This window comes from Geotrypetes seraphini, chromosome 4 (assembly GCF_902459505.1).
Source record: "Geotrypetes seraphini chromosome 4, aGeoSer1.1, whole genome shotgun sequence".
In the NCBI taxonomy this organism is placed as follows: Eukaryota; Metazoa; Chordata; class Amphibia; order Gymnophiona; family Dermophiidae; genus Geotrypetes; species Geotrypetes seraphini.
Genome location: NC_047087.1, coordinates 155,635,310 through 155,652,146, shown reverse-complemented (window position 1 = coordinate 155,652,146; position 16,837 = coordinate 155,635,310). Strand labels below are relative to the sequence as shown.

The following is a 16,837-nucleotide window of genomic DNA, read 5'->3' as shown; positions in this document are numbered from 1 at the left end:
TCCAGAGAAGAGCGACAAAACTGATAAGAGGTATGGAAAATTTTTCATACGCTGACAGGTTAAAAATGCTGGGGCTGTTCTCCCTGGAGAAGAGGAGACTTAGAGGGGACATGATAGAAACCTTCAAAATCCTGAAGGGAATAGAGAAAGTGGACAAGGACAGATTCTTCAAACGGTGGGGAACCACAAGCACTAAGGGTCACTCGGAGAAATTGAAAGGGGACAGGTTCAGAACAAATGCTAGGAAGTTCTTTTTTACCCAGAGGGTGGTAGACGCATGGAACGCTCTTCCAGAGGTTGTGATAGGCCAGACCACAGTACAGGGGTTCAAGGAAGGTTTGGATAGGTTCCTAAAGGATAAAGGGATTGAGGGGTACAGATAGAAGCAGAGGTAGGATATAAAAATGGTCAAATCACTTCACAGGTCAAAGGAGCTGGTGGGCCACCGCGGGAGCGGACCACTGGGCGGGATGGACCTCTGGTCTGACCCAGTGGAGGCAACTTCTTATGTTCTTATATAGCATTTACACCAGGGGTGTCCAACCTGCGGCTCGAGGGCCGCATGCGGCCCCGTGAAGTATTTTCTGTGGCCCCGGTTGAGGGCAATGCAGTATTTTCCTCTGCTGCCCCCGGGTGTTTACTGTCTTGCCGGCTCCCTCCTCTGTCTTGCTGCAGCGTTTGCGTATTAGTGCGGCCTCAGAAACATTTTTTTGGTCAATGCGGCTCAGGGAAGCCAAAAGGTTGGGCACCCCTGATTTTCACCATTCAATTTTGGATCATATATCATATATATCATTTATGTAATACCATTTTTCTTGCTGTCATCATTATTATTCATACATATATTTTTTGTTCACACATTTATCAACCATTTAGATTAGGACCCCTGAGGAAGGAGTGCTTCTTGGTAACACGGACTGTGTCGGGTCCAGCCTTATCTGTCCTTTTGGATATAAACTGTTTTATCATTATTTTTATGTTCGTCCAGTAAAGATTTGGCGTCCTATACACCATTACTGCAGTTTTTGTTCTTCGACTCATTTTACTGCAGTCTCGTTTGATTCTTCTTTTTTGTTGTTGCCCTATAACAAGAAACCATTCTGTGACCCTACTTCCATCTACTCGGGCAAATTAGATAACTGAATCCACAATCATATTTAAATGCAATCTCCCATATACTCATACTCTCATAGAATAGATCTTTATGCATACCATTTGAATTGCAATCAAATCAAAATGACCAACATTCTAAACTGCCCATTCTCCCCAGTAAGCAGAAATATACATACATACATATAGTCAAGCGTCATGCGACCTGAACAACTGTCCCTCATATTTACTAACAAATGCCTCCTCCATATTTAGAGCTAGCCTCTTGCAATGGATTCAAACAACACTCACGGAAGGTCAATTCCAACAAGACCAAGGAGAAATCATAATTACCCCAATACTGAAAGACCATAAAGGCCCAATAGACACCCCTTCCAACTACAGGCCCATCGCCTCAATTCCATTATATGTTAAACTAATAGGTCTGGTTGCACAATACCTCTCCAATTACCTTGAAGACCACAACCTACTCCACCCCACTCAATCAGGGTTCAGATCCAACCACAGTACAGAGACACTGCTAGTATCCCTACTAGATCTAGCCCCGCAGCACCTTAGCAAAGGAAGAAGGATGCTGATAATTCAACTCGACCTCTCTGCCACATTTGACCTGGTTGACCACACCATACTTCTTCAGATATTAGAAGCAATAGGGATCTCAGGCGGGGTATACAATTGGTTCCAAGGATTCCTCAAAACAAGAACATACAGAGTAAAATCAAAAGATTTTATATCGGACCCCTGGACCAATCCCTGCGGAGTACCTCAAGGGTCACCACTGTCACCTATGCTCTTCAATCTCTTCATATCCTCCCTTGGTACCATGCTAGACAACCTCGAAGTAACTTCATTCAGCTACGCAGATGATATAACCATACTCCTCCCCTTCGACTCACAAGACTCCACTACAACAGACAACTTGGAAAAAACACTAGAAGCAGTGGAAAAATGGATGATAGACCACAAACTGAAGCTCAACCCAGACAAAACAAAATTTCTATTGCTTGAAAAGGACAAAACCCCTTTTATAACCGAACTAGAAATAAATGCCACCAAATATCCCATACAGCCCGTTCTCAAACTCCTAGGAGTAACAATAGATAGATGCTGCACTCTTCAGGTGCAAATCAACAAAACCACTCAAAAAGCATTTTTTACCATGCGCAACCTACGCAAAATAAGAAAATTCTTTGAAAAGAACAATACAGACTCATAGACTAATCCCTAGTCCTAAGTCTAATGGACTACTGCAATATCCTCTACCTACCTTGCCCCACCTACTTAATAAAACAATTACAGACCGTACAGAACACAGCCCTCAGACTGATCTATTCTCTTGGAAAATTTGATCACATCACCAGTGCCTACCTAGATTCACACTGGCTACCTATACAAGCTCGCATTCAATTCAAACTATACTACCTATTATTCAAAACATTAAACGGAATGGAACCCACCCACCTAAACAACCACCTAAACCGGAACCTTTCATCCAGACAAAGGAGAACCCAGTCCCCATTCTCCTACCCCAAAGGAACTAAGCGCAAAAAGATGTATGACCACCTACTAGCAGCACAAGCAGCAAAATTGGACCCCTCCATCACCAACCTGCTGACAGCAACAACTGACCTCAAAGCTTTCCGAAAAGAAATCAAAACCCTACTATTCAAAAAATTCATCCAGATGTCCTAACCCCCCTTCCATTCCGCCATGCTATTCTCCCCTCTCCCTCTCCCTACCTGTAATCTCCCCCTAAGACTCAACAATGTAACCAGCATCCACTCTGCAACTTTCTCATAAATTTCCAGCTCGTTCTGGCGCTCTCCTCATTTTTCCACTTTGTAACCTCACCTCAAAATTGAATTTGTTATCAGCGCCATTAATTGTAATCTTCTTCCTGGAAATGTCCAGTTATCTTTTGATGTAATCCGCTTAGAACTGCAAGGTACAAGCAGAATAGAAGTCAGTAATGTAATGTATCAACAAGTATCAACCACAGAATCTAAATATTTTTGTAATTCCTCAGGATCATCAAAAGTTTTGGATGTATTAAAAAGAGTCAGCGTCAGTCTTGCAGGAAACAAAAGCCCATATTGTGCTCCTAGTTGTTAGCTAAATCAGGGAAAACCAGGATTTTTTGGCCCTCATAAGTTATTGGTGATTTTAATTTAGCTAGTCGCAAAATTTATATACCCTGAGCATAACATAAAATCCTCACTATAATGGGCCGAGGGTACTTGGATACTACTCGTGTGTCATGAACTTGTTGTGTAGACTTAATTTCAAATGGCGATGTTGATTCAAGACAGAGAATCTGTGGCAACTGGCTTTCAAGAAATTTAACTAAATCAGGACATTCTTTTAAAATATAATTCTAGAAATCCATCTGGCCTACATCAAGAGAGAATGAGGTTAACAAGATAATGAAAATATACGTACAGTGTAATCAATTAGGATAATAATCCTATTTTAATAAATGTAATATTTAACTTTAATACTCCAAATCAAAAAGAACTGTTTCTCATTACCCTTCAGAAATTGTTCTAATTGTAATGGATCTTAAAATACATAATCTTTATTTTGAAAACTAAGGGGCTCATAATAAAAAAAAACGTCTAAAAAGTGGCCTAAATGGGTACTTGGACGATCAAAAAGCCTGATCGTCCCATAATCAAAGTTGGTTTTAGCTTTTCTCCTGCCTCTAAACTCACAGAGAGAAAAGAGGCATTTTTAGAGGAGGGGAAAGGGCAGGAGGTGGGCCGAGCTAGACCTAGGCGTACAACAGGTATAACCAAAGATTTTGACAGGTTGCCTAGTCGGCACTTATACGTTTTGACTTAGACCAAGTAAAACAGGTATAAGTGCCGAAAAGGGGCCGATGAGCTGATTGCTGCAGCTCAGCGGCCCCAGCAACCTGCCTACCCCCTCCTGCAATGTTCACTGCAGGAGAGATGGCTCATTTCTCCTGCCAGCAATGGTAATCACCCACCCCCCTCCGAACCATGATACTTCGGGGTGAGCATCGCGGCAGGGCATCTCCTCTGCCGGCGATCCTCTCCCCGAAGTACCGCGGTTCGGAGGGGATGGGCAATCACCATCGCTGGCCGGAGAGATGAGCCATCTCTCCTACAGTGATCAGCCCTCCCCCAGCTATTACGATCGGGCAGGAAGGTGCCCAAGCCCTCCTGCCTGGCAACACCCCAAACCTCCGACAACATTGGGGCAAAAGGGAGCCCAAGCCCTCTTGCTCCGCTGACTCCCTGACAGCATCAGGGCAAGAGGGAGCCCAAGCCCTCTTGCCCCGCGATCCCACACCTCCCTGCTGAGTCCGATGGGGCCAAGAAGGAGCCCATGCCCTCCTGGCCTGGCGACACCCCCTAACCTCCACCCCCCACTAAAATACGGGCAGGAGGGATCCCAGGCCCTCCTGCCCTCGACGTAACCCCCCACAACCGCTCCTCCCAACCCCCGATCACCCTCCCGCCGACCCATGACCCCCCCTGCCAACCACATGATCCCCCACCCCCCTCCCCGTACCTTAAAAATTGTTGGTCGGACGGATGGGTGTCAAGCCCGTCCGTCCGACAAGCCAGCCATCTCCAGAATGGCTGGCCTCAGGGCCTGATTGTCCCAGGCAGCTCAAACCCCGGAATCGGCCCAGTTGTTTTAGGCCCCTCCTGTGGTGCAACTTCAACAGGGATATTTCTCCAGTCACTATCGCGCTTCTCGATGCTCGACACCTCAACGTCGATCATCTCATCAGAGGTCCAGCTCTACATCGAGACAATCCATTTCATCGAGACATCGATACTCCTCTTCTTCACCTCAACGTTTAAAGTCTAGAAAGCACTGGTCTTCATCACATATTTCTAAACGTCATTCGTGTTTCTTGTCTTTCGATCGGTACCAGAGTTGTCTATAGCAACTGTCCTCTCGAATCACACCTTCACCAAAGCCTATTTTTGACTCTGATTTACAGTCTGATTTGGATGGGGACTTTTCTGTTTCTGCAACTGAGGCTTATGATACTCTTTTGGACAAGTCTCCTCAAAAAACTCTGCCTAAAACAAGATCCCCTACTGAAAGGATCTCTTTTACAAAATTTATAAGACAGGCAAAGACTTGCCTATCAAACTTGAAACTGATTCCGCCTACAGCACTGAATATCTAGAGACCTTAGTTTATGATGACCCTCCTTCTTCTCAAGCTACCATTGCATAGTATTCTCAAAGAGACTCTTCACAAGAATTGGGAAACGCTCTTGACCATTACAGTGGCTCCCAGAAAACTTGATTCTCTATATAAAATTATGTCTTCTCCAGGTTTTGATAAGCCACAACTTCAACACCTATCCTTGACTGTGGAGTCAATTCTGAAAAAATCTTTTCTATCAAAGGTCTATGCCTCAGTCCTGCCGGGACGTGAGGGGCGCACTATGGACAAATTTGGATGTCGCCTTTATCAGAGTTCTGTGTTGGCAAACAGGGTCCTTAATTACAATTTTTATATCTCCTGCTATGTAAAGCACCTTGTTAAAAAATTGCCTTTTGATAAACATATTCCTTCTCAACATCTGCAGGAATTTTACAATATTTTCCATACGCTAGATGATATATAGATGCTAGATCTGCTTATGATGCTTTTGAATTATCTAGAACAGTGTCTCGTAAACTTTCCTGCCGGCGGCGCACTAAACCCAATGCCACATCCGGAAGGCACCCGGAAGTGTGCAGTCGTCAATGCGATGACATCATGCGCCTGCATGATGTCATTGTGTCAACGTCTATGTATGCGCGGAGGCCCATCAGGCTGCAGCCCGCTTCAGTGGAGAGATCCGGGTGGAGAGGAGGTGCAGGGAGAGGAGGAGAGATACTGTCGAAGAGGAGAGTCATCCATGCTGGCTGACTGCCTACAGGATGTGCCTCTCGCAGTCAGCCAGTACGGATGACTCTCCTCCTCGCCGGTGTGGTGCAGAACACCTGAAATCTCAGGAGGTACACTAGTGTGCCACAGCACACTATTTGTGATACACTGATCTAGAGCTTCAGCTATGTCAGTGGCAATGAGTCATTTGGCATGGCTGAGAATCTCAGATATGGACATCAATCTTCAAGATAGATTGTCTAATATTCCCTGTTTGGAAGATGAGCTTTTTAGTGATTCTATTGAAAATGCTACACATAAACTCTCGGACCATGAAAAACAATGGGATGCTTTTGGTCTAAACCTCCTTCAACCTTTAGACCTTTCAAGTCTTCTCCCTCTTATCAGAGGCATTACTCAACAAAACCTGATGCACCTCATATGCCTCGGCAGAAGAAGCAAAAGCAACAGTGTCCACAAAAGTCTTAACCAGCAGCTTCTCAGAAACCTGCTCAGTCTTTTTGATGGGCTCATGGAGAGCATAGCTGCTGTTTTTCTTTCTCAGCCTCTTCCCCAGCCAATCGGAGGCTGACTCTAGTTTTATTATCCACACTGGGAATTAATAACAAAAGTCATTTTGATTCATTTTGATACTATATCTCCAGATCATCTTCCAAGAGAGTCCTTTTTCGACCATCAGAAGAAGTCCTTCCTGGTGCCTGGTAGTAGTAGCAGTGGCATTACGAGCCCAAGGTCTTCAAGTGTTTAATTATCTCGATGATTGGTTGATAAAAGATGCCATGTCTCAAGGGGTGCAGCCACACAATACACAGTTCTCTTGCTTCATTAGTTGAGGTTCGAAGTCAACTTTCCCAAATCTCAACTTCAACCCTCTCAGACTCTGCAGTTCATAGAGCTCTGCTCAACCCCATTCATCTCAGAGAATTTCTCCCTCAGCAAAGGCAAGACAATTTGATTCACCTTTGCACTCAGGTTTGTCACCTTCCATCAATCTTGGCCAGAAGGATGATGGTGCTAATGGGCCACATGATCTCCACAGTTCACATTACTCTTTTTGCGAGACTTCATCTCAGGACTCCTCAATGGTCTCTCACATCCCATTGTCTCAGCAGATTACACTCACATCTTCTTTTCATCAGTCTCTACAGTGGTGGATGAATTCTTCAAATCTCTCCAGAGGGTTGTTGTTTCATACTCCTCCATATCAGAAAATTCTGACCACGGACTCATCCAACTATGCTTGGGGAGCTTATCTGGATGCTCTTCGTATGCAGGGTCACTGGTCTCCTAACATAGTAACATAGTAGATGACGGCAGATAAAGACCCGAATGGTCCATCCAGTCTGCCCAACCTGATTCAATTTAAATTTTTTTTTTTTTTCTTCTTAGCTATTTCTGGGCGAGCTTTACCCGGTACTGTGCTTGGGTTCCAACTGCCGAAATCTCTGTTAAGACTTACTCCAGCCTATCTACACCCTCCCAGCCATTGAAGCCCTCCCCTGCCCATCCTCCTCCAAACGGCCATGCACAGACACAGACCGTACAAGTCTGCCCAGTAACTGGCCTAGTTCAATCTTTAATATTATTTTCTGATTCTAAATCTTCTGTGTTCATCCCACGCTTCTTTGAACTCAGTCACAGTTTTACTCTCCACCACCTCTCTCGGGAGCGCATTCCAGGCATCCACCACCCTCTCCGTAAAGTAAAATTTCCTAACATTGCCCCTGAATCTACCACCCCTCAACCTCAAATTATGTCCTCTGGTTTTACCATTTTCCTTTCTCTGGAAAAGATTTTGTTCTACGTTAATACCCTTTAAGTATTTGAACGTCTGAATCATATCTCCCCTGTCTCTCCTTTCCTCTAGGGTATACATATTCAGGGCTTCCAGTCTCTCCTCATACGTCTTCTGGCGCAAGCCTCCTATCATTTTCGTCGCCCTCCTCTGGACCGCCTCAAGTCTTCTTACGTCTTTCGCCAGATACGGTCTCCAAAAGTGAACACAATACTCCAAGTGGGGCCTCACCAATGACCTGTACAGGGGCATCAACACCTTCTTCCTTCTACTGACTACGCCTCTCTTTATACAGCCCAGAATCCTTCTGGCAGCAGCCACTGCCTTGTCACACTGTTTTTTCGCCTTTGTTGTTCCTCAGGAACAACATAGAAATATGACGGCAGATAAAGGCCAAATGGCTCATCTAGTCTGCCCATCCACAGTAACCATTATCTCTTTCTCTCTCTGAGAGATCCTACATGCCTATCCCAGGCCCTCTTGAATTCAGATACAGTCTCTGTTTCTACCACCTCTTCCAGGAGACTGTTCTACGCATCTACCACCCTTTCCGTAAAAAAAGTATTTCCTAAGATTACTCTAGAGCAGGGGTGTCCAACCTGCGGCCCGAGGGAGGCATGTGGCCCCGTGAAGTATTTTGTGTGGCCCCGGTTGAGAGCGATGCAGTGTTTTCCTCTGCTGCCCCCGGGTGTTTACCGTCTTGCCAGCTCCCTCCTCTGTCTTGCTGCAGCATTTGTGCGGCCCCAGAAACATTTTTTTTTTTGCCAATGCGGCCCAGTGAAGCCAAAAGGTTGGACACCCCTGCTCTAGAGCCTATCACCTCTTTAACTTCATCCTGTGCCCTCTCATTGCAGAGTTTCCTTTCAAATGAAAGAGACTCGACTCATGTAGGTATTTAAACAACTCTATAATATCTCCCCTCTCCCACCTTTCCTCCAAAGTATACAGATTGTGATCTTTAAGTCTGTCACCATACGCCTTATCTCAAAGACCACACACAATTTTGGTAGCCTTCCTCTGGACTGACTCCATCCTTTTTATATCTTTTTGAAGGTGCGGCCTCCAGAATTGTACACAGTATTCTAAATGAGATCTCACCAGAGTCAGATACTTGTAACCTTATATTCCAAAGTTCTTTTTTTTTTTTTAAATTATTTTTCTATTGGTTTAAATTTACAATCACTTCAATATATCCATGATAGAGAAATTTCCACAGACTAGGAATTAATATAAAAGGAAAAGTAAAATATTATAACAGTCCACAACATAAAGGAACCTAAGATACAAGGCATTATCCTAGGACAAGCATTCAGCATATTCTCACATGTGGGTGATGTCATCTATGGAACCTGGCACAGACAGTGCAAAAGTGTCCTTTCACTTAAAATTTTTCTGTAGTGCACATGTGCCTGTGCCTTCCCACACAACGTTGGCTAAGAAGTTGTGCTATTTGGAGTTCTACAAATAATTGTTATCAATATATATAAATTGAAGTGCTCATAAGCTCTCAGACGCCTGCATTGATTAATCAAAGATATTTTAAAACAGTTTAAGCAGGGATATGGTATCTTTCATCGAGCTTTAAGCTTTACTGATAATTTAAAGTGCTAAATGCTTTGTGCAAAAAACTTATAATAAAGTGCTTAATGTTTAGTGCAACCATAGAGCTTGATGCCCAGCACTTATCTTTTTGTATGTTGCCGGTACATCTGCTTAATAAGCATAGCTCCTTCTGGCCTGTGGCCCTACAGGACCCATTTTGCCTTCTTGACGGCTTCTTCAGGGGTCTAGTTTAAAACTACAAACATAGAATAAATCAAAATTAATCCTATAACACTACATATCAAACAGTTATTATAATATTACCCTCGGTTACTCACTGAACAGCTTAGCTTCGGTTATAAAGCAAAACCACGCTGACACCTAACAGACGCCACGCATGCGTTGTTATACTCTAATTCTCTGATGTCACTCATATACTGGCACATGCGCGTTAAACACCTAATTTGTAAATACATAAGCTAGAACTGATTAAAAACAGACAAAAAACTTAGATGAAAATACAATAACTGAACGATTCAAAAAGTTTCAAAAAAACTTTTAAAAAAACAAACACCAATCCACTGTCGTATTTAAACCCTTTAGTTTAGGGTGCCAAGCCTAAAAATCCAACAGGATTCTCTTTGATGTAACTTACATTGCCTATCCCTTCCTCGGATATTCTGTACTTCTTTGTCAATGCAAAAACATTTCAAGTCCAAAAATTTATGCATCTGTGTGCAATGCTCTACTAGAGGGACATTATGTTTTTCACATTTTAAACTTGATTTATGTTCTGCCATTCTAGTTTTAAACGGTTGTGTGGACATTCCCACATACCATTTATTGCATGGACAGGATATCAAATAGATGATATGATCAGATGTACAAGTTAAAAAATGCTTGATTTTATATTTCTTCCCATCAATAGGATTAGCAAATTCTTTCTGGGATACTGTGATTTTACAAATTCTGCATTTACCACATTTAAAAAAGACTTGTAGCACTTGAGTGTGTTTCTCAATGTCACATATGGTGGGAGACAAAATATCTTTCAAGTTCCTGTCGTGTGTGAAGGCTATACGTAAATGTAAATCATTGAAAATAGAATTTGTTTGAATAATTTTCCAATTTTCTTTCAGAATATTTGCTATTTCATTCCCTTGTGCTGAATAACGAAGCACACAAGTGAATGTGCCATCCTTATGGTCATCTTCATTATGAACTTTTTTTTGTAACAACCAGTCTCTTTGATAATATTTAGTAATATTTTGAAGGCTTTTTTTTAACACATTCTCAGGATAGCCACGCTGTTCCAGTTTCTGCAACAAAGATTTTGATCGTAGTTTGAAACTACTGTTGGTGGAACAGTTTCTTTTTAAGCATAGGAATTGTGAAAAAGGAAGGTTCCTCCTAAGGCTAGCTGGATGAAAGTCCAAAAACGTGTTTCTGTCTGTATGCTTAATATGGATGTCAAAATCAAAATGATTTTCTTGTTGAATAATTAATAGATCTAGATATACCAGCTGTGTTTTTGAAAAGTTCATCGTGAATATTATATTTGTATCACAGCTGTTTAGCCAAATCAAGAAACTGTGTAAATCTTCTTTGTTGCCCTTCCATAATACTAGCACATCATCGATATACCGAAACCAACTGTGCACGCAAGTTCCGAAAGGTGAATGCTTAATCCAAGTAGATTCGAAATCTGCCATATATAAATTCGCAACTGAGGGGGCGAACACTGCCCCATTGCTACTCCTTTCTTTTGTCTATAATATCTTTTATTGTAAAGAAAAAAATTATCTTTCATTGATAACCTTGCTAGATTCGATAAAAAAGCAGAGGGGATAGGTGATCTTTCTCTTTTATCAAAAATCTTATTGATGATTCTCAAAGCATCATCCTGAGGAACTGATGTATACAACGAAGTTACATCAAAGGAAACAATTATGAATGGAAATAACTCACTACGAGTTTCATTCAATTTGACCATCACATCTCTGGAATCTTGTACATAAGAATCCATTTTTAAGACTTCATGTTTTAAGAACTCATCTACAAACATCGAGAGAGGTTCTAATAGCGAACCTCTAGATGACATTATTGGTCTTCCCGGAGGATCTTCTAAATGTTTATGTATTTTAGGCAAGACATAAAATACTGGTGTAGTCTGTGATTTCCTGTTCAAAAATCTATGATCTCTCTGTGTTAAAAAGCTTTCAATCAATCCCTGATTAGTCAACTTTAAGATCTGTCTTTGTAATCTTTTTGTCAGATCCAAAGCTACTTTTTCATATACTTCTTCCTTGTTCAGTTGTATTTTTCTGCCTTCCTGGTTATTTTTTCCTCCTTTTTTTTTTTTTTAATTCATTTTTCAATTGTTTGTATAAAATGTTTTTGATTTTTTCCAAAGATCTGTGTTTTGGTCATTCCCAAGCCTTTTTTTCAGTCCTTCTCGGTGTCAAATTTACTCGACCTTCCCAGACCATAGAGTCCTTCGATCTTGTGTCGACAGTCTTTCCCTCTATATCAGAACCTTCTAGTGGCTTCAAGTGGTATGCTTGGTGTAACAGGATCAGTTTGGGAGTATCAAGGATATCCATTAATTCTGATGCCGACATACTAGTCCCATCTTCAGCATAGAAGCCGGCATTGACATTGACACCTCGTTCGAAGTTTACCTCATCACCAAAGCAGTCATTCGGAGAGCTTAGTAAAAAGGCTAAGAAGCATAAGCATGCTTTCATATCCTAGCATGCATCAGCCTTATCTCAAGGCCAACACCATCTTTGCAAGTGGTGTCTCCTACAAGGTGTGCCTCATCATCGAGGCCACCAACACTTTGACACCAGAAATTATCTGTACCAATGACTAATATAGTATCAGTGCCCTCTGTCCAGGAGCAGATCAGAGAGATACTACAAAGAGAGTTGGCTTGCATGTTACAGTCCTAAACAATTCAAGCCACTACAATGACACAACCGGTACTAGCCCAGCCCGAGCAATGCTCTACACAGCCATCGAGAGCCAGATATCGCACTCCCGATTGACATTCAAGGTAAAGGAGAGAAACATTATCAAGATGTCAAAACGCTTCTTCTAGATCTACGTCGACATCATAGAGCATCTCAATGCTTTCCTTGACATCATAGTCAACACTTATCCATTTCATTCCAGGAGAGCCCGGGTCACAGCTTGGGTGGTGGAGTTTCTGCAGTCACTGGGATGGGTAGTCAACCTTGTCAAGAGCTGGCTGGCTCCCTCTCAGCGCCTGGAGTATCTAGGGGTGCTGTTCAACACCTCCTTGGGGAAGGTCTTCCTTCCAGAGGCCCGGATAAGCAAATTGCAATCTCAAATTCACCTGCTTATAGTGTCCCAGTGTCCTCGGGTGCAGGATTTCCTCCAAGTCTTGGGGTCGATGGCGGCCTCCCTTGATGCATCCTCTTCAGTATGCTCTTCTTTGGAGGTGGTTGCCTCAGAAGCACAGTCTGTTCTGCTTCCGGGCTTACCTCAGGGCACTCTTCGTTGATGGCTCCAGACCCCCCATCTTGAACAAGGGGCAAGTCTGGATCAGCCACAGTGGACGGTGCTGCTCACGGATGCCAGTCTTCTCAGTTGGGGGGGTTCAGTGTCTAGGTCACTCAGCTCAGGGCACCTGGTCAATGGAGGAGGCTTCTTGTCACTCAGTGTCTTGGAGACCAGAGCCATCTGTCTGGCATTGGTGGCCTTCCAGTCCTTTCTGATGGGCAAGTCAGTCAGGGTTCTGTCAGACAATGCCATGGCGGTGGCCTATGTCAATCATCAGGGGGGCACCAGGAGCACTCTGGTGGCACAAGAGGCAGCTCTGCTCATAGCTTGGGTGGAGTCGCACCTTCAAGAAATATCAGCATCCCACATAGCCGGAATGGAGAATGTTCAAGCGGACTTCCTAAGTTGTCACATCCTAGATCCCGGAGAGTGGTTTCTAAGCCCGGTGGCCTTTCAGTTGATAATGCAGTCTTGGGGTCAGCCCCTCATGGTCCTGATGGCCACAAGTGTCAATGCCAAAACACCCTGCTTTTTTAAACATTGCAGAAACGGTGAGGCCGAGGGCCTGGATGCTATGATTCAACCATGGTCAATGGAGGGGCAGTTGTATGTGTTCCCTCCATGGCCATTAGTGGGCAGAGTTCTTCTCCGCATAATTCACCATCCAGGCCTCGTGGTTCTGGTGGCTCCGGATTGGCCTCGATGTCCATGGTATGCGGATCTTGTGAGGCATCTGGTGGCAGTCCTCTTCCTCTACCTCTCTTGGATGACCTTCTGACTCAGGGCCCCATTCTCATGTTAGATCTAGGTCCCTTCTTTCTTATGCCTGGGCTCTTGAAAGGGGTCACCTAGGTAAGAAGGGGTATTCAGATAAAGTGATCTCTACTCTCTTGGGGTCCTGGAGGCTTTCCACCGCTTGGTCTTATGTAAAGGTTTGGCATCTATTTGAGGAGTGGTGTACTGTGCGTGGAGTTGTCTCTTTTCACACTTCCATGTCTAACATCTTAGAGTTCATGCAGGATGGCCTGGACAGCAGCCTGGCTTGGTCTTCTCTCTGGGTTCAGCTTGCGGCCTTGTCAGCTTTTCGTGCTTTGTTGAAAGGTCAGCATTTGACTGCCATTCATGATGTGATTTGCTTCTTGCGGGCGGCCAAATTGCTCAGGCCTCCTGTACATCCCTCTGTTCCATCTTGGGATCTGAATCTGGTTCTGTCAGTTCTAGTGCGCCCTCCTTTTGAACCATTGGGTGACTTTTCTTTGAAGGACTTTACTCTTAAAGCGGTCTTCTTAGTGGCCATTACTTCAGCTAGACGTGTCTCTGAGCTGCAGGCTTTCTCTTGTAGGGCTCCCTTCTTGGAGTTTTCTAGGGAGCGGGTTGTCTTGAGGCCTGTTCCTTCCTTTTTTTCAAAGGTAGTTTCTCTTTTTCATGTCAATCAGGCAGTAGTCTTCCCGGTGTTGGATAGCCGGGAGGGCTCTTCCGAGTCCTCTTCGGGTCCTTCGCTCTTATGTTCAGAGGACCCAGGAGATCAGGAAATCAGATCATCTTTTTGTCCTTCTAGCGGGACCTCGTAAGGGGGATGGCACGTCTAAGGCTACTATTGTGCGCTGGATCAAGGAGACTATTGCTTCCGCTTATCTTCTGAAGAAGAAACCTGTTCCAGAATTTCTCAAGGCTCATTCCTCTAGGGGTCAGGCAGCTTCTTGGGCTGAATCTTCTCTAGTCACTCCAGTGGATATTTGCAAGGCTGCAGTTTGGTCTTCTCTACATTCCTTTGTCAGACACTACCGGGTGGATGTTCAAGCATGTGGGGACACCTTCGGGGGTCCCACCCTTGATGGGTACTGCTTTGGTATGTCCCATCCATATTGAACTATACCAATCTACCAGGTGATACAGAAGGAGAAATTAGGGTCTTACCTGCTAATTTTCTTTCTGTTGGCCTATAGACCGGTATAGTTCCCCACCCTGTCTGTCTTTGTGCAGTGATTGTAGGTTTTTGCTCGCGTGCAGATTTTGAAATTTTTCTGCGGGTTCTAGTATTTTTCTAGGGCTGGGGAGAATTAAGAACAGCGACTATGGTTCAGCTGGTGAGCTCAGGGGATGTTTTTATTTTCCAGGATACAGTTCTACACATGTTCCAACAGTTGTTTGCTGATGTTTGTTTTTTTTCCACTCCTGTTCGGAGTGTATTTCACTGTTTTAAGACTTTTCCTAGGTTCTGCTTGGTTATTCAGCAGACTGGATTAGTAGAGGGGAAGCTATACTGATATACAAGTTTGATCTCATTCTCCACCTGCTGGTAGCAGTGAGGTATAATATCCATCCATAAGGAGCTATACCGGTCTATAGGCTAACAGAAAGAAAATTAGCAGGTGAGAACCTAATTTCTCCTTATGTTTGTTTTATAGTGCTAAAGAACCATACAGATGCCTGGTTTGTGTTTCTGCCTGCAGCTCCTGTGAAGACACAAGCTCCTGCAATTTTAGCCCTAGCTGCACTGGTGGTTGTTCTGGGTCTCCTCACATTGGTGCTCTTAGGACAACTTCTAAGCTTCCACATCTATCTCAGTATGTATTCTTTCAATCACCGTAAATAGCACTCACTCTTAATGCTATTATAGAAATATCTCAACAGCTACATCTCTCTCAATATGTATTTTTCCAATCAAAGCCTATAAAATTATGACATGTGTATATAAAATTATGATGTGTATAAAGAATATTTAATTCCCTTTCAGAGATATTCACTGTTTTTTGCCCCTCTTTGTGTGTCCAATATTTTTTTGTTATAGTCTTCTGAATAATTGCTGTTGTACTATGCATTCCCTTCCCTCTTGTCTGTCTTTCATTTTTTGTTTCCAAGTCTCTCTTGATATATTTTTACAGAATATTGGAATTTGTACAAGTTCTTGTAAATGGCAGTTTTATCAAATACTAATAAATACAAATAAATACAGTGACTGTGGGCTGCCAGCTGCTCGCATTCAGCTCCACACTGCTCATGCCCGTTCCTTAGCTCCATGCTGGCTGCTTACTCCCAGCTCCTCTGTGTGGACAGCTCACTCCTGGCTCTTCCTACATATTGATGCAGTCCTGAGTATCATGCCATCAGGGGATTCTCTACAGACATTGAATCCCCTGACGGCTGAAAAATTTGAGGCTAACATATCATTTGGATTCCTCCTCTGTAGTGTCCTGCTGTTCTCTAGCACAGCAGCATAAGAACATAAGAATTGCAGCTGCTAGGTCAGACCAGTGGTCCATTGTGCCCAGCAGTTCGCTCACACTGCGGCCCTTAAGTCAAAGACCAGTGCCCTAACTGGAACTAGCCTTACCTGCTTACGTTCTGGTTCAGCAGGAACTTGTCTAACTTTGTCTTGAATCCCTGGAGGGTGTTTTCCCCTATAACAGCCTCCAGAAGAGCATTCCAGTTTTCTACCACTCTGGGTGAAGAAGAATTTCCTTACATTTGTACGGAATCTATCCCCTTTTAACTTTAGAGAGTGCTCTCTCATTCTCTCTACCTTGGAGAGGGTGAACAACCTGTCTTTATCTACTAAGTCTATTCCCTTCATTATCTTGGTTGGGCTGACAGAAATTCTGAGCCTGCCCAACCCTAAATCCTCTAACAGCAGGATGCCTCATGTGCTGACTGTGCCATTGGATGCCTGTGACTGTGGTTGCTCCCGATTCCATATCTCTGCTTGTGCAGGTGTTTATCACAGCTGCTGGAGATGTGGCAGTCCTGGCGGATCTTCAGGATCGAGATCCAAGTGGGGCCCCAGATCTTGGGGAGGATCCCACTATGCACAGATTTTTTAAGCCTACACATTTTGTAGATTTGATCTCTGAATCTCTCCAGGAATTGAAGCTGCAGGCTGAACAGCCTGTCACTGCAGAATGTTATCTTATGAGTGACCAGAGGCCGCAATCCACCTCTTTTCCTGATCATCCTGACATAGTTTGGGTCCTTACAGAA

The 16,837-nt window shown here is 43.6% G+C and overlaps 1 protein-coding gene across 7 annotated transcripts in view; it reads left to right on the top strand.

The window, feature by feature from the left end:
* Positions 1–16,837, top strand: part of LOC117359220 (probable palmitoyltransferase ZDHHC1) — a 570,963-nt gene that overhangs the window by 320,031 nt on the left and 234,095 nt on the right. For 5 of the 7 annotated variants that reach the window (XM_033941591.1, XM_033941590.1, XM_033941586.1 and 2 more), the window contains one exon: positions 15,268–15,426. The exons of 1 other annotated variant lie outside the window; for it this stretch is intronic. In XM_033941591.1, coding sequence (XP_033797482.1) covers positions 15,268–15,426 — 159 coding nt within the window. The remainder of the gene's footprint in view (positions 1–15,267; positions 15,427–16,837) is intronic. One more of the 7 variants, XM_033941589.1, reaches the window with a different exon arrangement.